At 38.9% G+C, this 25,282-nt stretch overlaps 1 protein-coding gene and 1 long non-coding RNA gene across 2 annotated transcripts in view; one reads left to right on the plus strand and one right to left on the minus strand.

Moving 5' to 3' along the window:
- Positions 1 to 1,788: 1,788 nt before the first annotated feature.
- On the minus strand, positions 1,789 to 23,843 carry LOC134793762 (phosphoribosylformylglycinamidine synthase). The gene is made up of 23 exons (XM_063765435.1): positions 23,350 to 23,843; positions 22,400 to 22,713; positions 21,984 to 22,120; positions 20,414 to 20,526; positions 19,560 to 19,813; positions 18,931 to 19,062; positions 18,083 to 18,211; positions 17,231 to 17,359; positions 16,374 to 16,448; positions 15,952 to 16,143; positions 15,064 to 15,237; positions 13,758 to 13,906; positions 10,562 to 10,765; positions 9,999 to 10,194; positions 9,226 to 9,355; positions 8,879 to 8,994; positions 8,391 to 8,653; positions 7,900 to 8,032; positions 7,452 to 7,553; positions 7,026 to 7,172; positions 6,097 to 6,307; positions 2,803 to 3,038; positions 1,789 to 2,266 (listed from the first exon to the last, which is right to left on the minus strand). Exons 1-23 carry the CDS (start codon positions 23,625 to 23,627, stop codon positions 2,070 to 2,072), a joined length of 4,011 nt encoding a protein of 1,336 aa, XP_063621505.1. The 5' UTR covers positions 23,628 to 23,843; the 3' UTR covers positions 1,789 to 2,069.
- A 294-nt stretch (positions 23,844 to 24,137) lies between these two features.
- The window catches only part of LOC134793772 (uncharacterized), a 96,042-nt gene continuing 94,897 nt past the window's right edge, over positions 24,138 to 25,282 (plus strand). Inside the window, exon 1 of the long non-coding RNA XR_010144584.1 lies at positions 24,138 to 24,520. This is a non-coding gene — a long non-coding RNA (uncharacterized LOC134793772). The remainder of the gene's footprint in view (positions 24,521 to 25,282) is intronic.

The following is a 25,282-nucleotide window of genomic DNA, read 5'->3' on the forward strand; positions in this document are numbered from 1 at the left end:
TAATATTGTCGATATTTTATTGACAATGAATTTTAATTTCTGCTTTTATCAATTATAATAATATTACAATATCAAGTCTTTCTACCAGCATTTTACTAACTTTAAAGTAGTAGTAGTAGTAGTAGGATGTCATTTAAGGGATATTGAGTAGGGGATAATTAGTATATATATCGGCGGTAGATCGTAAAATCGGGCATATCGAGATATTCCTAGGCATAGCATGAAACTCCGCCATTTAATAATCTGCCTTTTGCATTTTTTGCCACTGCTAGTGCTGCATTCTATGTGGCATTTGGAGCAGAATACGTAGGTACTAAATTCATACGCTACCCAAACACGTACTATAAGTAGGCTGTCAAGCCATTTCAATGGTTATCATTTGCTAAAATGTAGGACATCCTACTTATTCGATATGCCTAAATGTTGAGGTTTGCACGGTATGGCTGGTGATCACTAATCAGAACATGACATGCCGGCGTTTCACGATCTGCTTAGGAATATCACACCTTGAAGTTAGCACGATATGGCTGGTGGTCACTAGGCAGATCATAATCTGCCTAGGAATATCACTCCTTGAGGTTTGTACGATATGGCTGGTGTTCGCTAGGCATCATGACCATCTGTATATTATTCATTATGTTTATATCGATTTTACCGATATTGGTTTTTATAGTGTCCCATCACTAATATTGGTACGGTGATACCAGAGTAATAAATTAAAAGTGCCTATTTATGGAAAGCGACAGCCGTAAATACCTTAAATTAATAAAATATTTGACATGTTAAATAAAAATATATAGGTGTGTCAAGCAAATCTTGTCAGTAAAAAAGGCGCGAAATTCAAATTTTCTATGGGACGATATCCCTTCCCGCCTACATTTTTCAAATTTGCCGCCTTTTTCTACTGACAAGATCTGCTTGACCAGCTATAAGTATGTAGAAACTAAAGGAAAAATTAATTTTCAAAAAATAGTCTATCGGTAATTTTACGTTATTTAGGGGTTGTGCACAAATCACGCGAGATGTTTTCGACTACTTTTTGATCACCCGTCCCCCTTTTCTTTATTCTTATAGATCTATTTATTTAATTAAATAGATTAGGTTGATATGAAACTAAGGTGTTATATAAAAATAATGTGTTACATAAATTATATAACAAAAAGCAACGCAAATAGGGCGTATTACTGCAATGTTCTGCCGCCAGAGTGTAGCACTAAGCTAGCTAGTAAATTTTCTCTTTTCTCTTTATCGCTCAAATATGCAATAGTGATAGAGAGGTTAGATAACGAAATTTAATATTTCTTGTTCCGCGGCGGACCCCCAGATTGTGATGGATTGTGGTAGTCGCGCCCCCTACGCAGAGTTTCGCATAATATTTCCTATTAGAAATTCTACTCGTACCTAAATAATATTTAGAAAGTCTTCTTTAGAATTACCCTAAATTAGATCTAATACCATATCACTGGTATCACTGTCAGATTGACAATGTTTTTTAGCTATTTGCAAAGTTAATGCACTATTTGATCATATTTAGATGTAATAGTACCTACATATGATAAGAAACGTGTTCTTTTTCTAGACTAGACGTTTTCGATCTCATTTTGAACGAGAAAACGCTGCAATTCGGCATTTTCGGCTCCTATCATTCCGCTTAGACTGACGTTTCATGAATGGCGTATGACGTGTGGCAACTAGTTTTATATAACCTCCTTGACCGGCGGCCGCGGACTTTTTGCAGAGGGGAACGCCTGTTAATGGCCGCTCCATAGATATTTACTCCGAGGACTTTAAAGCCTAATTTTCTTGCTGAATTATTAGAGGCATGTTCAAACTTCTTAAAATTTGTATGACGAAAGCCTTAGTAAAATGTATCCTAATCGTTAACTACATATTATAAATTGTCTACAGGAAAGAGGCCCGTTTTCCGTAACGTTTCGAACCGAAATTTGCTTCATGCATCCCCTTTATAAGGCACGAGGGTGTCAGAAATTATACAAAACTGTACCTTATCACTTTGAAACAAAGTTCAAAATCGTGTGGGAAATATATCCCCTGTCTTATAAAAGGGCTTAATGTTTCTCAGCCCACGTGTATGCGTTCTGGAAGAGTCTCAGCCAGGGCGAGGCTCGGCTGCGGGGGTGTGCGGCGGCGGCGGGGGAGGCGGGGCCGGGCGGCGCGGCGCACTGCCAGCGCAGCACGCAGCGCTCCGGGTGCGGCATCATGGCCACGTGCCGCCCGTCGGCGGAGCGCACGCCGGCGATGCCCACTGGAATACAAAAAAGACTTTATGACTAAACTTCTAGGGTCGAAAATTCATTATTTCAATTAAGTTTCATTCTACAGCGCAGACATGGAGTCTGTAAACTAAGTCTCAGTAAGATCCCTGTCATTATCGACATATTACATTGCGATCTGTCAATACACAATACAATACATTTAAGGCACAGAAAAAGATGAGTCAGCCGCAGCGAAACTGACCAAGCGCAGACCTTTTCGGTGGCAAAAACTTCCGTTAGAATTCATAAATGTATTCTTAATGAAAGCATCACAGCTATTACAACGCAATCAGAGCGACCGAGCAGTATTAAAAACTAAATTGATCTTAAATTGTGAAAACTAGGTACACGTACTTACAAGGACTGCCGTAAGGGTAAGTATCAGTAGGAATCCTATTACTTATTATCGGCATATTACATTGCGATTAGTCGCTGCGACTGCACCGTATAAGCTAGCGCGGATTTAATCTCAGAAAACTGACCTTTTCCGACCGCCCAACATGAGAAAAAGACAGCTTATACTTACTCGGACTGCCGTTAGGATTCATCGGGTAAGTTTCAGTAGGAACCCCGTCATCGTCGACGTATTGCATCGCGATCTGTCGCTGCGCCTGCATCTTGGCCAGTGCGGCGTCGGTGGCGGTGAAGCGGCCCTCGCCGTGCGCGACCCACACGCCGAGCGTGCTGCCGGCCATGCCGCGGAACCACACGTCGTTGTCGTGCCCGGCGTTGATCTTTACTGCGCTCCAGCGGCATTCAAATCTACGAAAAAATACAAGTTTTAGAAAAAAAAAATGCCTTTTAGGGACTTTTCCAATCCGCATTGGGCTAGCGTGGGGACTATAGCCCAAGCCCACTCGCGCATGAGAGCAGGCCTGTGCCCAGCAGTGGGACGTATATAGGCTGAATTATTATTATTTATTTACTAGTATTATTATTAGGGACTTTTTAGTTGATACAGTCAGCATCAAATAGATACTACACTTGTGTAAATTACATACATGTGTGTTGTAAATAGTTACCTAGCAACAAAACACAACGATCAAAATACACTTTGACGAAAAAACATTAGATCTAAGACGTTTGATGCATAGTAACACCAGCCAACAATCAAAAATTCTAAACGTACCTCTCCGACTTATTATGGTCCAAGAACACTTCTGCCCTCCTAAGCTAAAAGGCAGTTTTTCGACATTTTGCCAAAATTGACTTTTTGTGATATTCGTAATGTAGAGATCGAGATGCATCGACCACTTTGGCCCGTTTTCCGATAAGTGGCTTAGTTTTCGAGAAAAATATCGTAAAAAGACCGTATTTGCACTAATTTTCTAAGCGTTCCTAGTCTAAAAAGCGACTATTTGACAAAGCCAGGCTAAAACAACGTATATGCAGCTATACGTTTTTTTATGCTCTGGTTTGCGTAAAATCTTATCCACCATGTCTAGCCTAAAATAACGTATAAGCCAAAAACTAGGCTAAAAATACGTAAAAGACGCTATACGCGCTTTAAGATTAGGATCTTTAGCAAAATTTTAGATCTGATACTAGTCTAAAAAATCGTATAGTATTTTTTTTTGTTTAAATGTCTCATACCTCATTTAAGCCTAGTATCACTTAACTTTTTTACGTCACCATAATAGTCTTTAGAAACGTATAAATGTTATACGTTCTTCTTATTTTGTATGGACGTCGTATTAAACGCAAACAAACTTTTATAATGGTTGAAAGTGCGTCTAACTAGTCTATAACGCAGTATATGCTCCAACCTTCGTCATGCTCCCCGCACGCCGAAAGACACCCTTATGCTAAGTAAAAGCCGTCAGCCGCAAGCGCAGGCTTATGTATTATTGTGAGTTACGCGTATGCGAAAACTGGTCACCTACAAAGATAGATGGTTGCTAAGATTTAAGTCAGCAGCAAGCTGGGATCTCCATACAAACGTAGTTACGCTCTCATTTTAAAACGATTAGGTAGATTGCTCTAAAACTTTGTACTCACTAAAGGATAAGGTATATCTATGCCTGTAATTAATGTGTAGCTTCAGATACCATAATAAAAAAAATACAGCGAATATAAGTTTTTCATACAAAACTTATTTTTCCTCTATTTCATTAGTTTTGTTGGAATATAAACTAATTAGGTATTGGTATAGATATACCTTATGTTTTTGTGTGTGCAATTTATTACAATCCAACACGTTATTTTAAAATGAGTACGAATCTCCGTTTTTATGGGAAGTAATTATTCGGCTGAGCTTATTGCGGACTCTTTTAAGTTTCGTTGCTCATGCTCATTCGAAGTACACGTAATGTCATTAGTAGAGTCGAGTAAATCTAGCCTATGATACAAATAAAATCAGAAAGACTGTACACATTAAAAATTTGTACATATTATGGGGTTATTCCCACCAGTTAGGTATCTACCACCAAGTTGTTACCAGTGGTAACTACTGGAAATTTATTTCCCACCTTTCTTCCCAGTAGCTACCACCAACTCAGTTTTGTGGTAATTACTGGGAAGTTTTTTTCCAGTAGTTACCACTGGTAAATGGTGGGATTTTTTCCCTAGTAGTTACCACCAACATTTTTTTACAGTACAATTTAAATGTTTTTTATTATATGAACAAAAAACACTATACTACTAAGCTTTTATTAAAAAAACGAGGTCCAGCGATTACTTTTTGTATTATAATCTTAATTACCATACAAAATTAACATATAAATCGGGTTATTCCCACTAGTTACCATCAAGTTGTTATAGTTAAATAGTAATAAAAACAGTATAAGTAGAATACTATAAAAATAGAGGCTTTATTGAACCCTAACAAAATTGTAGTAACTACTGGGGAAAAAATCCCACCTTTTACCAGTGGTAACTACTGGGAAACAAATCCCATTAGTTACCACTGGTAACAACTTGATGGTAACTAGTGGGAATAACCCAATTTATCTGTTAATTTTGTATGGTAATTAAGATTATAATCCAAAAAGTAATCACTGGATCTCGTTTTTTTAATAATAGCCTAGTAGTATGGCGTTTTTTGTTCGTATATAAATAAACATTTAAAATACGTGTCTATTTTTTATTCCCATTTCTTCCATAAATACTAATCTATAAAACCGTATATTCGGTGTTTTTGGTGGTATACGTTTTTTTACACTAGCACTCTAGTCGAAAATCTGGACAAAATCTTAATTTTTCCTAGTATACTAACCAAAAAGGCCGAATAGCTGCTATAAGGTCTTTTAACTTAGAATTTCAAGTGGGAATTATTCATTGTTACTAAGCAAAAAGGCAGCATGTGACATATACGGCGTTTTTACCTAGTTTCTACTTCGTAACTAAGTTAGAACGCCGCATAACGCATGTTTACCGCCTTCTTGACTAGTACGACCTACACATTTTTAAGCTTAATACTAATCTAAAGTGTTTTTTATAAAATTAAAAAAAACTGAGCTGTTTAGAAACATACTATAAATACCTAAAATAAGTACATATATATACCTACCACATACAAAAAGAAAAAATGGAAAAAGTTTTTCCGTTTCGTAGAAATTCAAGAAAGATGTTTGGGTTGGTTTTTTGCGATTATCTCGAAACTAGCTTTTGTCGAAAAACTGCCTTTTAGACTAGGACGGCAGACTTGTGTCTTGTTCTGCACTTTGGTCTCAGGGTCGATCCAGCCGAGCAGAGCCATGAGTTGGCAGCCATTGCACACGCCCAGCGAGAACGTGTCGCTTCGGTCCTTGAAGAGAGCTAATTGGGAGCTCAGCGAGATAAATGATATGTAATACAAGACCAGTATACAATCTAAACGTACCTCTCCGACTTATTATGGTCCAAGAACACTTGTGTCTTGTTCTGCACTTTGGTCTCAGGGTCGATCCAGCCGAGCAGAGCCATGAGTTGGCAACCATTGCACACGCCCAGCGAGAACGTGTCGCTTCGGCCCTTGAAGTGAGCGAACTGAGAGCTCAGCGAGTTGGAGAAGAGGATGCCGGCCGCCCAACCTTTAGCTGAGCCTAGGGTGTCTGTTGACAGAACAATATTTGCATGTTGATACATTTTATTGGTGGAAAATTATCGTATTTTTATAAGGATTAAATGTTTATATTGAACAAACTGAATCAAAGTAATACAGTCACAAATAGAAGTAAAAATCGTTTCTACAGCGCGCTCGAAACATCCCACACTTCAATTTAGCCTATATTATAATCTGTCCCCCGGGAAGATTCTTTAACACTTTGACCATAAAAGACGTTAACTGACGCGCGGCTACTGTCCAATATCAACCTTCGTACAATCCGACAAGGTTCACGATGACGCACCGCACACAATCATCATCAGTGGCCTTCGAGTCTATTACAGACTATACAAGCAGTGTCAGGTAGGGAGACAACGTTTTTTCGTGGCTGTGTAAGCCAATACGGGAGCTGCAAACACGACCACAGGCCTGGCAGGTGTAATGTGCCCGTGGCGAACAGGTGTCGGGCTGATGACGCTTGGCTCGTTTACTTGAGAGTGCCCCAAGCGTCGTCGTGAATTTTACGCCCGTCAACGCCGCGCCCGATAGTGCTTACAATATTACGTGCAAGTAAAATAATATCGAAGCGCAACTTGAAACCGGCGTCTCAGTGCTACCGGGACAAAAATGCTGTGAAGGCACAAGGCCCTATTATATTCTAACACCCAGGTATTAAAGGTGAAGACTGGTAATTACAAGTACCAAAAGCGAGGCATGATTCTCACCTGCATAACTGAATCCACCGGGGAACACAAGCCCCTTGAAAGCGTCAAGCGTGATCTTGCCGTTCTGCAAGTCGCTCATGGTCACATCGAAGACTTCGAAGTTGGCCATCAACAGTGAAGCGATCATTTCACGGTCGCCGTTCGTTCCTGAAACCATATTAAAACTTGCTAAAATAATTTGTCACATTTTACTTACTAAACAGATGCGTACTCAGCGACCTATTAAACAGAATGAGTAAAAAAACTGGCATTTTCCAAAAAATTAACTGCCCTCTCTCTCTCCGTAGCTGTAGTTTTAGTAAATCGTAACATTCGTAAGGTCTCGAATTAGTTAAATTGCGCCAAAATTGAGTCTTAAAAATTCACCTTATAGAAAGCGATATGTATGTTCTAGTTGATACTTTCGCCATACGCGAAAATATTTACCTTCTTCACGAAGAACTGCAACCCTGACGGATTTGGACTTGATCACAGCGGCTGTAGGATCGTAGGTCACATTGTACGTTACTCCCTTGCGTTGCTCGAGACCTGAAACCACATATGACTCAATTATTAGTATTAATCGCTGTCATCAGTGTCATCACTCATAAATATATTTAAAATTTTATATCAATTTAGTAAGAGAGGTGTCATGCTATTTCAGTCGGTCTCGGTACAAAAAGTACTGAGGTTGACTGAAGTAGCATGACAAATACGAACGTTTCCGACAAAATACGATGGAAAACAATTATGCACTACATCTGTAACGGTTCAAGCCACGGCGTTGTGTTTGGCAGCTGCTGGTGACAAAGCGCCTCTGTGTGGTGACTGTGAGTAATCATTATTAGACCTTATTCCATTACAATAAGGTTTACGAATAGGCAGTTAATAATACCTTCCCATTCCTGTTTGACGCACGCGGAGTTGGCCTGCAGGCACTCCAGCTGGTAGCTCGTCTCTTCCCACATTCTGTACACGTCTATCAGCTGAGTCTTCAACACTGTTTCGCCATTCACTTTCACGGATACCTTAAACAAAAAAAAAACATTGATCGCGTGCGATTGGAAGCGTATTATTTTACCCGCGAAATAAAGTTGGCTATGTCCATTTTCAGGGCTTAAGCTTCTTCCATGCCAAATTTAATATATAGGTTCAGTAGTTTAGCCACGTAAAGGTGACAGGTAGAATGAGATCCCCTTCTCTGCAAATAATGTGACTCTGACTGTGTACTATAGGTACACACTCACACTGTTCGCAGAGCAGGGAACAATGCAAACATTGTGTTCGAATGCCGTGACATCGGGGGTCGAAACGATACTGAGCTGAAGAGATTTTAAGGTACTGCTAAAGAAAGGATATCGAGCGCGAGAGAAAACATAGACAAACCTCAGAACGCATGCCATATTTCCCAGTAACACCAATCTTCTGCGCTTTCACTCCACTGTTATTATACTCGGCGAGCACGTATTGCAGATTCTCAGGCGCAACTTCTACTACGATGCCCAACTCCTCGTTAAAGAGCGCTTCGATGGCCGACACGGGAGCTTGCAGGTCTACGTGGAGACCTCTGAGACCACCAATGCCCATCTCTAGGACGGTGGTGATGAAACCTCCCTCGCTGATGTCGTGGCCGGATAGAAGTTTCTTTTCTGAAATCAATTGAAATATTGTTACTAATAGTTCGCCTCCATTTTAATCGATGAGAAAAAACCTATTTTCTGTTATCAGGATGTTGAATATAATATTACTACTTATACATGAGTCTATATAGGAAACGGTACGTTTTCGGGTACAATAACATATATTGGTAGCACCAAATTTAAGTCCATCCATTTTGGAAAGGGAAAATAATATTGTAGATATAAATTTCTTACCTTTCAACAGTTTCTGCGTGATCTTGAACAGTGATTTAAGAACCGCCGGTTGGTCGAGATCAGGCGGGTTGTCGCCGAGTTGCTTGTAGCACTGCGCCAAGGCAGAACCTCCCAATCTAAAGAGCATTATTTTGTAACCATGAAAATCTACAAAATAATTATTAGGTTAGATTAACCCTTCGTATGCATAAGCACTGATCAGTGCAAACGAATTTAAACCTATTGTATTAAACAATGGATTGGCACTGATCATTTTAGAATTAAATCGTTTTTGGCTTGAGGCACAGATTTTATTGGCAGAAAAGTCAGAATGCCTTTGTGTGTAAATATTAATATTTTTATTTTACCTGTATTTCCCAGCAGACACGGGTACATGTACGAGCACAGAATTCTCGACTGTGAGAGCCGGTTCTATCTTGACGGTGATGTCGGGGCACGGTGCGTACGTCGACACTACCAGGGTTCCAGGTGAACGAACTGAAACGAGGATAAAATATATTGGTATAAGTTATAAATTATCAGTACAAACTACAAACTTTAACCATCTTAGAGCATTTAATAACTGGAGTCGCCTTTAAGAGCTCATCCCTCTGCCGAAAACCTTGCACAATTGTGCTAACTTTTGTATGGACTGACATGGCTATTTGTACGCTACGTAGAAATCATGTAGAAATACCAATACATTTGACGTCTCCTCCGCAAAAATCGGCAGACTGTTTTGTACAGAACATGACAGCCATGACGTCTCCATTTACTAAATGCTCTGAGATAACCATATGAGCTCTTATAGTCCTAAACGGTTAGCTTAAAACATTTCAACTATATTCGATAATGCTTGTCACGTTCTCGTTATGGTTATACTATAAAGGTGACTAAATATTGAACATAATAATTCACAATGATCTGTACACATACTTACTCTCTTCAAAACAAAGTTATGTTGAGAATTTGAACTCTTCGCTTGAATGGCTAATACTATTGCTGCTAGTAATTTCTGCTGTACGAAATACATATTACCAGCTGACACTTAGTAGTTGCTTTCCAGTGAAGAAAAACATGAGAAAAATCTACATTCTTTGCAAATAAATTCAAAGGCATGGTGTGAAGTGGCATCACCAACCTGTGTCGCCAGCAACTTGCGCGCACATGGACAGCGAGTCCTTGCCGCCGTCCACGGCCACGCCCAGCCGCCGCATGGCGCCGCACACGGCGTCACACGCTACGACCAGCGCCGCGCCTGCGCCTCCAGTCTTGCCCGACCACATCCAGTTGCCCGAGCACTTCACGTCTTCGAGAGATGAGATGCCGGCGAACACCTAAATATATAGGAACACTTTAAATATAGGTGTATAAAAAAATAAAAATTTTAGGTGTAAATTTTTCAGTATACATATGGACATAAAAAACTCTTAATAGCACGATTTAGGATTTTACTTTAGCGTCATCTATTCGAAAATAAAATAAAAACGTGAATGAAATTTGGTACAGAGAACTGCGCCATCTAGGGTGCTAAATGGCAAATAAATAAAGAAATTTTATGAATCAGAGTTTATCCCAAAACAACTCAAGAGGTGTTGTCAAGATAGAGCGATTCAGGATAATTATATCAAGCAATAACGATAGCGTGCGATTGCTAGAGGCGTATAAAGTGATTTCTCACTTTGGTAGGCTATAATAACCTACCAAGTTAGTAAGAGCCTCTCCAAGCGACATCCTCGCTCCTGCAGCGGGGTCGAGCAGGCCCTTGATGTTCTGTGTTCCGATGGAGGTAGCGGAGCCGACAAGCTCATTGTAAGACAGGGCGATGACCGCGCAGTCAGCTAGCGGCGTGTGGAGTGGGCCCACGCACTGTTGCTGGGCTACTAGACCCGTCACGCAGCGGTCCACCTGTAAACATAAATGCAATATAACATTTACTGACAGAAAGTAGTTGGACGAGTGTGTGTTGCCAGTGATAAAATACGGCGCAGAGTTTTCTACAATAGGTTTCATAAGACTCAAATTCGCTTAAGAAAGCGAGCGAGCTAGTCTCATTTCGAGATTGAATTCGACTAAGGGCTCATTTAGACGATGCGAGAACTCTCAGGCGAGTTTCATGACATTGCGGGTTTTGATCGGCCTGTTCAATTGGATGTAACCAAAAGTCCGCAATGTAAATAAAATCGCATGTCTAAATCAGGCCTAATAAACTAGTGGCTCTGTGAGCTGTAGACCTCGCGAGCAGAGCTTGAAATAACATGGTGCTAAGAGCTTTAAATACACCGTGTTTTTTTTGATTTCCGTTAATTTCAAGGGTGCATTCCTGAGCTTAAATCAAGTAACTTTCTCAAAGACACTGATGTTCTAATTAAGTCCATTTCGGAGATAATCCATAATTTATTTTTTTACTATAAGGCCTCTACAAGCGTGTACACTTGCCTTAGGGCCGGCTTACATATTGATTAGTGTTTAGAATGAGTTCATACATTTGCTACTAAACTTAAGTACAATCTCGGTCGATTGATGTACGAAATGACATTGATATGTCACAGATTTCAATTGTTTGGTTGAGTTAAATGTAATGCCCGTGTTACAACAACGCTATATGCTACATTTAATTACTTTTTAAACAAAAAAAAAACAAAAAAAAATTTTTTTTTTGAAAATTAACTATGCCATTTAGTTCTTATAAACGTACTTAACTATACCCCGAAGTTAACGGAATTCAATAAAAACACGGTGTATAGTAAATTAAAGAAAAACAATACGAAATTTATGTGTAAAAAAATACAAAAACTTATAATATCCCAGCATACAATTACTGGGGATCGAACCCAGACCCTCTGTGCAAACAGAAAAAGCGAACGTTTACAAACTGAGGCAAATAGTTCTTAGATGTGTTGACGAAATTTAGCTACTCCTTCTCAAATTAAAATTAGTTAAAATTAAATATCTAAATACCGCCTAAACCAGCGATAATTTTTTTCTGCATTTTTTGCTATTAACTCTGTAAACATGTTTCAAAAAGAAAAAAGTCTTATGATATCGATACGACTATTTGTTTAGGCGCCAGGTATCACGACTCCGCCATTTTTAAAAATTTCCAAAAACCGGATTGACAAAAAAATTTTATTTAGTCATAAAATTCGGTCACAAAATTTCACGAGAATCGGTTAAGAATTGCGACCTGTAGAGGAGAACATCCGGACATACGAAAGCAAAATGCCCGAGTCAAAACGTAGACCTTCGCTTCGCTTCGGTCAATTAAGTATTGGCGGTAGAAAAATAATTGAGACGTAAAGTGAAAATATAAAAGCTGATCATTCATAGTGTAATCAAGTTATTTACGTTTATTAACAAACTGCGCTTTACACTTCAATTATTAACATACATCGGGGTTTTCGGACCGGGAATGTTTTACACTAGCCAAATAACAGGTAAAAACTGTAAAAACGATACTAATTTAACATTTCTAAGCACATTTGGACCTTACTACCTACGTTTAATTCATAGTTTGGTAATTATTTTACAATAAACAAAGTTTAAATACACGAAATCATTCCCGGTCCGAAAACCCTGATGTATGGTTATTAAGCATAAGTAATGCACGGGACCGAACAGCGCCATCTATTTCACTAGGTACTTTACGTGGCTTACTATTAATTTGTAGGCTTACCATTGATATAGAATAAGAACTGGATACCCAATCAGCCGCAAAAAATGGCCCCGCAAAAGTAACGTTAAAACAGATCACGCGTTACTTTTTCGTTTAGTCTTGTATGGACCGCTCAAATGTGAAGTTGTCAACAATGTCGTAAAATGGTCGTCAAAATATGCAAAAATAACAATGATAAAATAAGGAAAAAGCTTGGAATGTATTTCTTTCGGTTAGTTCTTTGGATAGCATTACATAATTTATGTAATCTGGTGGTAATTTCATGGTTTTGTATAAATTATTTTGTTAGTACCAAAGAAGGGATGTGAAGGAACAAAAATCTAATGAGTCGATGTGGGGTCAATACTTTTTTTATTTTTATATGGAATTCGTAAGATATAATATTATGTTTAAATTCAAGATTTCCAAGAAAACCTATGCGACGTGCTGAGTGTACTGCTATTATAGCAAGAGATAGGGGTGATGCAGTTTTAAACAAGGCAAAACGGCACTTGTGTGTTCGGCGCATTTCCCTGTTTCCGACATATACACGACCAATAAGGGCTTACATCGACTAACTGTAAATGTTAAACGTGTCTGAACACAGTGACAACCACAGGATTTTCTTGATAAAGACCATAACCAATCAGTACCAGTAGCGACCTGAATATCCCCGTGCACTATATTGCAAAGAACGAAAGTGCGAAGATTATTATGTAGATCTAAAATACACAGTTATTTAATAAGTTGAATTTATTTCAAGGAAAATAGTATTTAAAGACGTACCTATATATACTTACTTATTAAAAATAAATTTGTTTTATGTAACTTAAACGGGTTGTTACCATGAATTAATTTTATTTGAACTCCCGATCAAATTAAATTGATTCATTTATTACTTTGGGTTTTCTGTACAGTAATACCTATTAAAATGTACCAAAGGGACTCCATTCGTTCATTATTCTCATTTGACGTTGTTTGACGTAAATACAAAGGTGAAGTTACGTTTAGTGCCATCGGACTTAAAGTTATAACAGTGTTGGTACTAATGTTTACAAATTTGACACTTAATGCTTACGACAGTAAGTTCTTTTCCGTACAAAACATTTATCTTGACTCAAAATTTACGTAAGCGTTTTTATCATCAATGCAAATTTGCCGCTACTGTCATTCTGACCCACATTTTGTTGACGTTTTTGTTCCGCTCTGTGTGTCTATTTCTAATATTAAGTCAGTGAGGCTTACCTTATTAGTTAGGTATCTCTTGCTAGCAACATTGACGAGTCTCAAAACTCTGTCCAAAGCACTTTTGACGGTAACGTCCTTTGGCAGTGAGAGTGGCAGTTTGGATCTCTTGTCCTGTCTCAAGTCGAATGTCTTTCTTGGCATATTTCCTGAAGAAAACAAAAACGTTAATGATTAATACGTTAGTACGTTGACAATAGTATTGTCAAGCAAAAAAAAAACTAGCTGTATCTTATTTTATGCAAGGCAACACCCCTTGTGTGTGTTACTATTCCAATGTGCTAAAAATATAGAACTACTTATCAGCGATTATTATTTCGTGCGATCTATGGAGTACTATGGACTATGCATTATGAATAGGGAATGCAATCTCGATCTCGCAATTTCAAGATCTCGCGAGATCTCGCACGAATTTTCGAGATACAATCTCGTTGACAGGAAATCTCGATTTTAGCAATCTCGATCGAGATCATGATTAATATTTTCGAGATCTCGGACGAGATTGAAAGATTGATCCGTGTGAATTACTTTGTTTTGAGTAATCTTTTTGACCTTAGGTTCATGTTGTTCAGGCAGTGCTATTGTATGCGGCCAGCTTTAGCTGAGTTAGCTGACGATAAAAGCACTGTGGAGCGCTCTGTATGGAAAAATCGGACAAACTTAACGTACCTTGTCACAATTATTTATGATTTTTGCTCGCTTACCCTACATTTTTTGTAAGTTGCTGAGTGCATGTCAAAAATATCAACAGAGCATGTTACTGCCTCTGCTTACAATTTTGTAAAATTAAAAATAATTATTACCACTTTTTCATAATTACATGCAAATTAGAGCTACATACATATTATTTGTTTTTGTAAATAAAAGTAGTTTTTTTTTATTAAATGTGGATTAATTTGTTGATCTTCAAAATAAAACATGACGTAGGTACTCTAAATAAGTAGTACCTATATACGGAATTCTTAGAAATGTTTGCTCAAAATAACAAATTTTTAATTAGTCGAGATTAATCTCGATCTCGAAAGTGTGACGGTCGAGATCTCGAAACACCCTATCTCGATTCAGATTTTTCGTGCGAGATCTCGAACCGCCAATCTTGGTGCGAGATTGCATTCCCTAATTATGAAGCACCCACGAAAACAAATATAGTTATCAGAGGTGATTACTTGTATTTACTTACAAACTACTCATACGTCGAGCGGCAGTACTCTAAGTACCTAGTAGTTTATTATACCATTTCACCTAAATCAGTCTGCCAATTATCTTTGTGGTCTTGGATTAGAATAGGATATATAATGAGAAATACCTAAGACAGCCTCCAAGTGGAGATCGTACGGCAGTTTAGCTTTGATCTCAGGTTTCAGTCTCTCGTTTCTGCTGAGGTATTGGTCGCTGAACGGCCCCTCCACGAGACTCATATAGCCGTCGCCGGTCACTTCGCCCACGAAGGAAACGGGGCAGCGCTCGCGCTGGCAGATTTCTGAAACAATATGCTGTTTTTAAAACCAGTCTTATATGTAAGGTACAGTAAGGTTCTATTTTCAACCAAAATATTGTTCGGTCGACGTCAAAGACACGTATACTTTTTGCATTGAAAATTTCGGAAACTCCTCATATTTTTATATAGGGATCGTAATTTTACGTTTCCAAAATAAAAGTTCCCTTAATCCTATGAAGTGTTCCTGAAATTTACAAGAGCTTTTCCTACTTTGAAACTTTTCGCAACTTACACATCTGCACTTGATCGAATGTAAGCACATCTATAAGTCGTTCTTTATACGATTCATAAGTTACTTGCACTGTGTGAAAACAATAATACATTAAGGGCCACTTGCACCATCCCACTAACCCGGAGTTAACCGGTTCAACCTAGAGTTACCATGGTTACCAGTACAATTTGACACTGGGTTAACGGTTTAACGGATTAACCCCGGGTTAGTGGGATGGTGCGAGTGGCGCTAAGAAACGTAAGCAATGATATACCTTCTAGAACAGTTCTGTTCTCCTTAGAGCACAGCAGCGCATCGTTCTCCTGGTATTCCGCGCCCCACAGCTCCAGGGTGGTGATGGTGGGGTCTCCCAGCTGGAACTCCGCGGTTAACACCACGGCGCCCTTGGGTTGACGGTTTAACCGGTTAACCCCGGGTTAGTGGGATGGTGCGAGTGGCGCTAAGAAACGTAAGCAATGATATACCTTCTAGAACAGTTCTGTTCTCCTTAGAGCACAGCAGCGCATCGTTCTCCTGGTATTCCGCGCCCCACAGCTCCAGGGTGGTGATGGTGGGGTCTCCCAGCTGGAACTCCGCGGTGAACACCACGGCGCCCGAGGGCTCCACCAGCTCTTTTAGGACGTTGCCGTTGCCGCCGGCACCTTGGTCATGGATTGCTGCAAGACCATAGACAATTTAACCATAGGTACAAACGGTGTGTAAAAAAATGCTAACGATAAACAAGTTTTGACTAGCATACATGTCTGCGGGAGACTACTTTTACATATGGGAGTATGAAACTAGCAATATACACCTAATAGAGTTCGTTGTCTAGGATTTTATTGGTCAGACTACTAATGTCTAATGTGACCGCTATGTCAATAACAAGAAAGACTTCAAAACTTACACTCGACTGGGTTGACGTCAGCCTCGAGGCATCCTCTTACAACTCGATTGAGACGATTACCCATTTCAGCATCACCTGGCAAACAAAATCAATTTAAAATAAACATCCTTAAACATCACGTGTTTCTCGTGATGTTTAAGGATGTTTATTTTTAATTCGATACTAGAGTAAACAAGTCGATACTAGAGTCAGACCGTGAAAAGTCTGCAGCGATTTTGATAGCCCACGCAGTGCAAGTGTCATTTTAAACGTCAAACTTCTATGAAGTTATGACGTCTAAATAACACTTACACTGCGTGGGCTATCAAATCCGCTGCAGACTTTTCTTGGTGCGACTCTATGTCCTACGGTAGGAACACTTGTTGCAAATTTTACGGTTCCATAAAATGTTACTGAATAAAAATATTGAGGCGATCGACTGTGATCCGCTCTATTCTTTAGGCCCAAAAATGTATAGGTAATCTTTTATTTTTATTACAGTGAGCTACAAAATCTAGGGATGTTAGTGGAGGACCAGGGGCCCATTTCTCGAACGAATTAGTCTAATATTATTAGTGTGTTGTCATGGCAACCCATACGGTTAACAGTTCGTGAACTAATAATATTAGTCTAATACCGTCTGAGAAATAGGCCCCAGATGTCACTTTTTGACAGCTTTTGTTAGAAAGGGACTTCCACTTGTATTACAAGTTACAAACTTTTGAGTAACGGGCCCCAGATCTATAATGAACAATATACGGGCTTAGCTATGCCTGCCCCGTCCCGTTGTACCACTATTTTAGTATCATCAAACTAAGTGGGTAGTATACAGACTTTGGAAATCTTCCTACATGGATAAGTCGTTTTAAAAAGCTCACCTCTCTGCACGGCTCCAAAGTCCAGCGCGTGGTCGCGCTTGTCCCCGCCCTGCACCGCGACGGAGGAGGCCGCGCCGCCGCCCACGCCGATGCGGTACACCGGCCCTCCGATCTTCACTAGAAGCATGCCTGCGCAAAAATAAATGCAATGTTTTACACCTTCATCGATATAAGATGAAAAACTGTACACATATTCTCAATTTTAGTATGTACGACACCACACGGGATTGTATGCCATTTAGACACAATAATTAATTTTGTAATTGATTGTTCTGTTTTTTCCCATTTGTGTGCCATTTAGACACAATAATTAATTTTGTAATTGATTGTTCTGTTTTTTCTCATGTAAGTGAATAATTGATATTATTAAGAGAAATAAAGATCTCTAAACCGTTTTAGGGTTATTGATAAATTGGAAATTTTATAACGTAAGTATTGAACAACCGATTTAGCTAAATGGCGCAACAATCGCAGAGCTAAGCTAACAAGGCTGAAGTGAGGCTGACAAGCGCTAACGTTTGGCAATCCAATATTTAGCATTACTTTACCCGTCTTACCTTATTGATAAAACTTGGCAAACAATTTTGTCTGTTACTAAACCAAATCAAATGTGAAAACGACGAATAGATACAAAAGATTATCAACGACTTGTTAGATTTAACAGACGTTTATGACTAAAGCCATCGGTATATCTTTACCGTGTAATAACTGAACATATCCCGGGGGATAGTGCAATACTGCCTAACTAACAAATGCAGGAAGGTCAAATTTCTTTGTTACATTGTTTGAATTTTGAACTCTATCGACTTTGTTAGTTACGCGATATTGCACTATTCCCGACGTTATGTTTACCTTTATCTGGCTTATTCTTTTTGATCATGGAATGTGGCATGTATCCAATGCCGCCGCTGAACATGATCGGCTTTACGAACTCCTCGCGTACGTTGTCGCCGTTCTTTAGGCCGTATGACTGAACGAATCCTGGAAAGCAATACATATCACGTTACTTTTAGTAGACGAAGGTTTTCAGTAATTTATTGAATTAGGCGTCACTTTGCTAAAGGCCGTAGTGATTGATATTCCGCCAAAAAACAATGTGGTAGTCAATATATGTGATCACAGATACGTGATCTCTTCAATGGCTCTTATGGCTCTAATAAGAAGACTCAAAGATACACAAAGAGTAGGATTTGCGGACGAAGGGTTCCGTACCATGACGCAAAAAATGGCAAAAAATCACGTAATTATGTTGTTCGGGAGCCCCACTTAAATATTTATTTTGTTTCGTTTTTAGTATTTATTGTTATAGCGGCAACAGAAATACATAATCTGTGAAAATTTCAGCTGTCTAGCTATCACGATTCATGAGATACAGCCTGGTGACAGACAGACGGATGGACAGACGGACAGTGGAGTCTTAGTAATAGGGTCCCGTTTTTACCCTTTGGATACGGAACCCTAAAAATTAAGAGATCATCGATGTAGCTCGGAGGGTGCTAGTAGTAGGCAGTGGGCGAGACGTAGAGCCAATGTCCCCTGGAGCTAAAATATGGCCTGACCATCTTCTCTTGTCTTGTGACCTGTAACCTCAGTAGTTCAGCACGAACTAGAGAAGGTTCTTAATAATGGACATATGGGTACACTTAATTTGCTACCTTATCGTCACAACCATAAAGTTGGTTATCAAAATATGTGTTTACCAGTAATAACCGGCTCCCCGAACTTGTTGCCGTAGTCAGAAGCGCCGTTGCTCGCCTCGATGATGATCTGCAGCGGACTAGCGAAGTTGCTCGGGTATTCCCAGTTCTTCTCCTCCCATGGTAGTTCGTAGCCTGGAAAAAAATGTATTTTCAATGTGCGAATGCTTTAAATGGCACTTGATACCTTTTAGAAATAAGGTCGACATTAGATGTTGGCGAAATAGGGCCTTATCTATTGCCTATACTGCCTATAGAATGCATATAATTATTTGTGGACTTTTGACGTTATTCATAAACGCGTTATTGGCCTAAATTAGCTATGAATCGATTGTCTTTATCTGTCATTTTGACTTATGTATTTGTAAGAAAGGGATAAAACATACTTTAACTAAATCAGGCCCATAAAGTTTTATGATTAAGGGGGTTTAAATTTTTCATACTAAGTATATGTTACACTTATTTAATTACATGAACGGGTCTACCGCGATATGATTTCATTGTTTTTACCTTAAATTCCGACGTTTCAGCTGAGTTGCACCAGCAGTAGTCACCCGTTGTGGCGTAGACCCGTTCGTGTAATTAAATATGTAAAAAACGCGAGAGTTTAAAGTGTTATATGTTACACTTACCGGGTACATTCAAGTTTCCAACGCTATATCCAGCAGTCCCAGCAACAGTGTGACCCCCTCTCCCTACCCCCTGGACATCTCTAATACGCCCACCAGTCCCAGTAGTGGCCCCACTGAACGGAGCCACCGCGGTGGGCATATTGTGGGTCTCCGCTGTGAAGATGATGTCGGATTCGGTAACCTCCTGGATGACTTGGGAAGGCGCTCGGACGTTGGTTGGTTTTAGTTTTGTGTGTTTGAATCCTTTGATGGCACTGTAAAGGAGATTATGTAAGTATTAAAAGTTAGAGATACGTTACGGCACTATAGAAGGGTGTAAGTTAGACATAAAGTGTATCTTGCTTTCAATATTAAAATAAAAGCTTACAGCGCAACATATAGTCGTAATGACTGTAATTCAGTTTCCTCAGAATTTTGGTACAATTTTATTGATTTTTAAAGTATTTATGGCGTTGTTTATAAAGTCTATCATAATTATTTGTCCCTATCTGTCATTTCAACATTGTGTTTGTTAAAAAGATACTTTAATAACAGAGGTTTGTTAAGTTTTAGGAATAAATAAGGGGGTTAAAGTATCCCATGAAGAAAATAAATGTATCTAATCCTATTGCCCTCAATAAAATAAACATTACTTGTCTTAATTCAAAAAAGTAATGAAATTTAACCCTTTAACTTAGCCACGCTGTTTTGTCGCCTAAATATTATTTAGTTTTATAAGTTTATAAAATACATAAATAAGGGTGTCAGAAATTACGCAAAATTGATCCCTATCACTTAGACATAAAGTTCAGAATGATTGTCGAAATTATATTCCCTCTGCTTTATAAATGCTTAATATGAGTATAATTTCTTACCTGCTGTTATCACCGAACTTAATGACGTTGTTATCGTTCGACGTCGCTTGAGTGGAAGCAACCATGTCAATTAATGATTCGTTGATCTCTTTGCCGTCCAGTATGATTTTGCCCTTGAAACAATACCGTTTAAATTAGGTTCTATAACTAGCGTTTACAAATAGCCGGGTCTACACAGAGCCGGCCAAGCAGGCGCGCGCGAGTCACGACTACACGGGCCGTTTTGTGCGCGAGGAAATTGCCTCGCGCGTATGCTCGCTCTGTGTGAACCCGGCTACTACCATAGATACAGGCTATATTTTCAACTTTTTAACCTCTTTGACCATTGGCTAAATTTTCAACTCTTCGAAGAGTTTCAGTCAGAACAGGATAATTTGACCTCAGTTTCAAATGAACCTTCATACATTCCAATATGGTTTACTTTGGCGTATTTTCCTCCTAAAGACGTACTGTTTTGACTGTGTGGGCCTTCGAGCAACACCGGCTTCCGACACATCGGAAGGGAGGAGCCCAAGCGATATCTTACCGTACAAATCTTTCTGCCATTTTTTGCGGGGGGAAAGGTGCACACAGTCGCACTTCTCACACACTTACATACAAAATCCAATCTGTAATAACGACACAAATACATAGAAAATGACACACGTCAAAGACAAATCTTGCAAACCTCGATCTCTTTTTGTGTACGGACGAGTCACAAGTGTCACAACACGCACACTAACACATTTTCGTCGAAGTATTTTATTGTATTCTGACAGATGAGAAGTCGGATTTGTCGCTCGACCCATCCGCAATTTGTACTGGGCGAGCAAAATCGATAAATCCAACAATTACATGAGACTAAAATATAATAATTGTGTTTAAATGTAATTAAACGTATGATATGTAAAAAAAATATTACATGTGAAATGTAACACCTTCTTTTTGTAAATTTGATGTCTCCGACCTCTTTTTACGACAAAAAACCGAGCAATTGGGCATTTTTTCTGCTGCTGTGTCCACGTGCGCGTCTGGACTCGGTCTAGTGAAAAATACGAGCGCCACTAGTTTTATTACCCGCGCTAGATCAGTTGATCTTGTACCTAGGCAGAGGGGAAATAGTGCGAATGCCGCCTCCCTTCCGTGTTGCTCGAAGGTGTGGGCCCATCGCACTTGCGATACAATTCTATAGGCTGCGATATATTCTATAGCCCGTACGTTTATTTGCCGCTGTCGTGTTTTTTTTATGTACCACGTCGGTGGCAAACAAGCCCACGGCTGATGATAAGCGGTTACCATAGCCAATGGATGCCTGCAACTCCAGGGGTAATACATGCGCTTGCCGACCCTAAAATGTGGTATAAAAAGATATAGACCGCGAGCCACGAATAGATTTCCATGACCAATCGATAACTCGTATAGTGGTTAACGGCTATGTATTATGAACCCTCGTGGACGTCAGCTGCCGCTCCGTTGGTGGGGTGAGGAGGTTTTAATTCATGATAGCATCTAAACTATCACCTGACAAAGTATCATCCAGGAGGCGATGACTGACGATATATGCTCCTGGCCCGCGGTCTAATAGAACTACCTTAAAGAACCAATGACGAGAGTGTTCGCTGTTGCTCTGGGCTAGATCGAACAACTCCACACTGGTTGGGTCACGCTTCAGTTTGTTTACAAACAGGTCCGTGTAAAAATCCATGTCCCAGGAATCGAACGCCAGACCTATTAATAAAAATATATGTTGATGCAAAAATGTATAGTGTGAAACCAGTACAAAGTATATAAGTACAAAGTCTCCATCGAACCTAGTTTCATATTTCCGGTTTTTTTATTTATTTAATCATTTTGAAATAGGTATCTAATTCTAACTCTCTTGCAGATTAGAGATTCTAACTTCTTTCTTGCAGAACTATTGATTAGAGATGGAGAATATCATTACACGCGACAAAGACTAAGGCCACCAAAAATAAGAGAAGAAAAATGAAATTAAGGAAAACATACCTAGTTTTTGATTGACACGTTCCATAGCAGGTCGTCCCTCCTTCTGAAGAGGCACCACAAACCATGGTTCCAGATCCTTTGGCAGCCCTTCATTGAAACTGTGCCTCGGGAGATTTTCCGACGTGTATATACATTGCGTCATCCTATCATGCAAAACTGAGGCCAAGTCCTCAAAGTGCTTCTTCGAGACATTCTTAGTCTTGTTGAAGGTGATGAGGTGTCTGGTTGATACTTCGAGGCGAACCACGTCGTGTAGACCGACGCTTTCGCAAATTTGGACTGAGTTACTCGAGTCGGCCGTTGAGAAATTGAATCTAAAATAAATGAGATAAGGTTTAGTTTTCAGTGACGACCTTCGGAAGTTGCACAGATGAATAAAATTGCTGTCGTGTAATTAAGATCTGTAAATGACGAAAATGATCTGTCTGATCTGATAATCGTTTGGATTGGTAATCTTTGTGAAAGTCCATGAACACATAAGGGACCTAGATGGCTGGATCACAGGTCAGATATAGAAGGCGATACAACTGGTAACCAGACCTATTATGTCTGAAGGTTCCTCACATAGTGACTTTAAACACTGACAGGAAGCACAAAGAATAATGTTACTATTGTGAAAAGAGAGGCTTAAGGGAGCCCTTTCAATAATTTAATGAAAGAGATGTTGCCCCTGCTCAACTCATGGGTCGCCCTCAGGGACAGCACCTGCCAGGGTGTAAGGACATTTTGTGACCATTGAGTAATGATAATGAAATCTAAAGTAAAATGCTTTGTGCTATTGAGTGAAAAGGTGAAAAGCATGGACTAATTATGAAGACAAGACCTTAAAACACGGTCCCTAATCTTATTTCTGGTATTAAACAGTGATAGACTGACTTACATTGGATTTTATTAAGTAAATCTAGAAAATTAATGTGAATAACAAAATATTAGTAAATAATTATAATCACCTTGGCCCAATTTCAATAACAACCTGGTTATCTTTCACATTAGTGTAGACTGTATTATTCCTCAAAGCATTAGGCTGGAGTGGGGAACTCAAAAGCCACTGCAGAATCTTTATCTGATTTATGTTCAGGTATTCACAGCCCTCGGCCAACTCCACATGGTAACACAGCTCAGTAGATAACTCCACCACATCGAGGTCAATGACTCTTAACTTCTGAAGTATTTCCTTTGTCTTGTGGACACTAAACGCTTCGCACGAAAAAAATCTTATTATACTCATGATGAATGTATACTAAGTATGTTATTGGAGTCTCACAAGACACTGTCTGTGAAATTGATGTCACAGACGAGTATATGAATTGATATTGTTACATCAATGGCAAAGTTCAAAACATCATACGGCGTTATCTGTAACAAATATAGACAAACAGCTTATGCAATGTAAATGTGTAAATGACAACAACAATGGAAGTATGAGCGAGATATTTTTGATAATTTATTCCAAGCTCATTGACCTTTGGGGTTGCATGGAAATTTACCGCGTACACATCACTAATAGTTTACGATTCTCTTAGGTATTCAATATGATACATGAAAAAGAAGAAATACTCAAATGTGGGTCTTTTGTTTATGAATTGGGGGGCTTGGCAAGTGTTAAGAAATGAATATCGTCCTGGCTACGACACCCTGATATCAGGAATCTCAAGAAAATAAAAGCGGCCAAGTGCGAGTCGGACTCGCCCATGAAGGTTTCCGCACCAAGTAACATAATAAAATTGCGGTTTACCATTTATGACGTATTAAAAAAAACTACTTACTAGATCTCGTTCAAACTAATTTTCGGTGGAAGTTTGCCTAATGTACATCATATATTTTTTTTAGTTTTATCATTCTCTTATTTTAGAAGTTCCAGGGGGGGACACACATTTTACCACTTTGGAAGTGTCTCTCGCGCAAACTATTCAGTTTAGAAAAAAATGATATTAGAAACCTCAATATCATTTTTGAAGACCTATCCATAGATACCCCACACGTATGGGTTTGATGAAAAAATTTGAGTATCAGTTCTAAGTCTGGGGAACCCCCAAAATTTATAATTTTTTTTTCTATCTTTGTTTGAAAATCTTAATGCGGTTCACAGAATACATCTACTTACCAAGTTTCAACAGTATAGTTCTTATAGTTTCGGAAAAAAGTGGCTGTGACATATGGACTGACAGACAGACATGACGAATCCATAATGGTTCCGTTTTTTGCCATTTGGCTATGGAACCCTAAAAATGCTAAAAAAATGTGTAGCAAGTTTTCATCTTAATAAGTCTGGCTTGACTTTGAATTGTCATAAACAATTTAGATTTTTAATGAGTTATTTTTTCAGTTACCAATAATTCATTACTAAAATAAGAAATGTTTTAAGAAATTATTATAATCTAATAATTAGAATGATGAATTTAATTTATAGGAAAATTGAATTATCAAATTCTGTATAGGACTTACGGTAGATTCTCAAATAAATGGGTGCTCAGGTATTTGATAAACTTTATCATAAACAGAAATAGGTACACTACATAAACTATGAACAGTAAAATTTGCAATTTAAAGGTTCTGTATGTAGGTAAATGATCTTCTTGAATAACAATTTGACCAGCAGCCATGAACTAAAGACAATGAAGTAACAAGTAGACTAATACAAGACCACTGAGAGCATTAATGTCTAAATAAAAATAAGCTACTTAATTTAAATAAGATTTAAATTTTGGCTTATCTTAGCCTAGTCGGTAGCAGGGGTGCGAAACTCCTGACTTCGGTCAAACTCGGCTCCGCTCGGCTCAGCATTGCTCCGAGCAATTATTAGGGTTGGCACCACTTGACTTCCTTTTGCGTGCATGACCACTGATAAGATAATCACTTGATTTTTGACAACCCTAAATAGCC

Source organism: Cydia splendana, chromosome 9 (genome assembly GCF_910591565.1).
Source record: "Cydia splendana chromosome 9, ilCydSple1.2, whole genome shotgun sequence".
Lineage (NCBI taxonomy): Eukaryota > Metazoa > Arthropoda > Insecta > Lepidoptera > Tortricidae > Cydia > Cydia splendana.

Coding starts and splice junctions, on each gene's coding strand:
- LOC134793762 (XM_063765435.1), bottom strand. CDS start 23,627: ATGAGTATAATAAGATTTTTTTCGTGCGAAGCGTTTAGTGTCCACAAG. Junction 19,814..20,413: donor AAGTTCGGTGATAACAGCAG/GTAAGAAATTAT, acceptor TCTCCTTTACAG/TGCCATCAAAGGATTCAAAC. Junction 16,144..16,373: donor TGACGTCAACCCAGTCGAGT/GTAAGTTTTGAA, acceptor ATGGTCTTGCAG/CAATCCATGACCAAGGTGCC.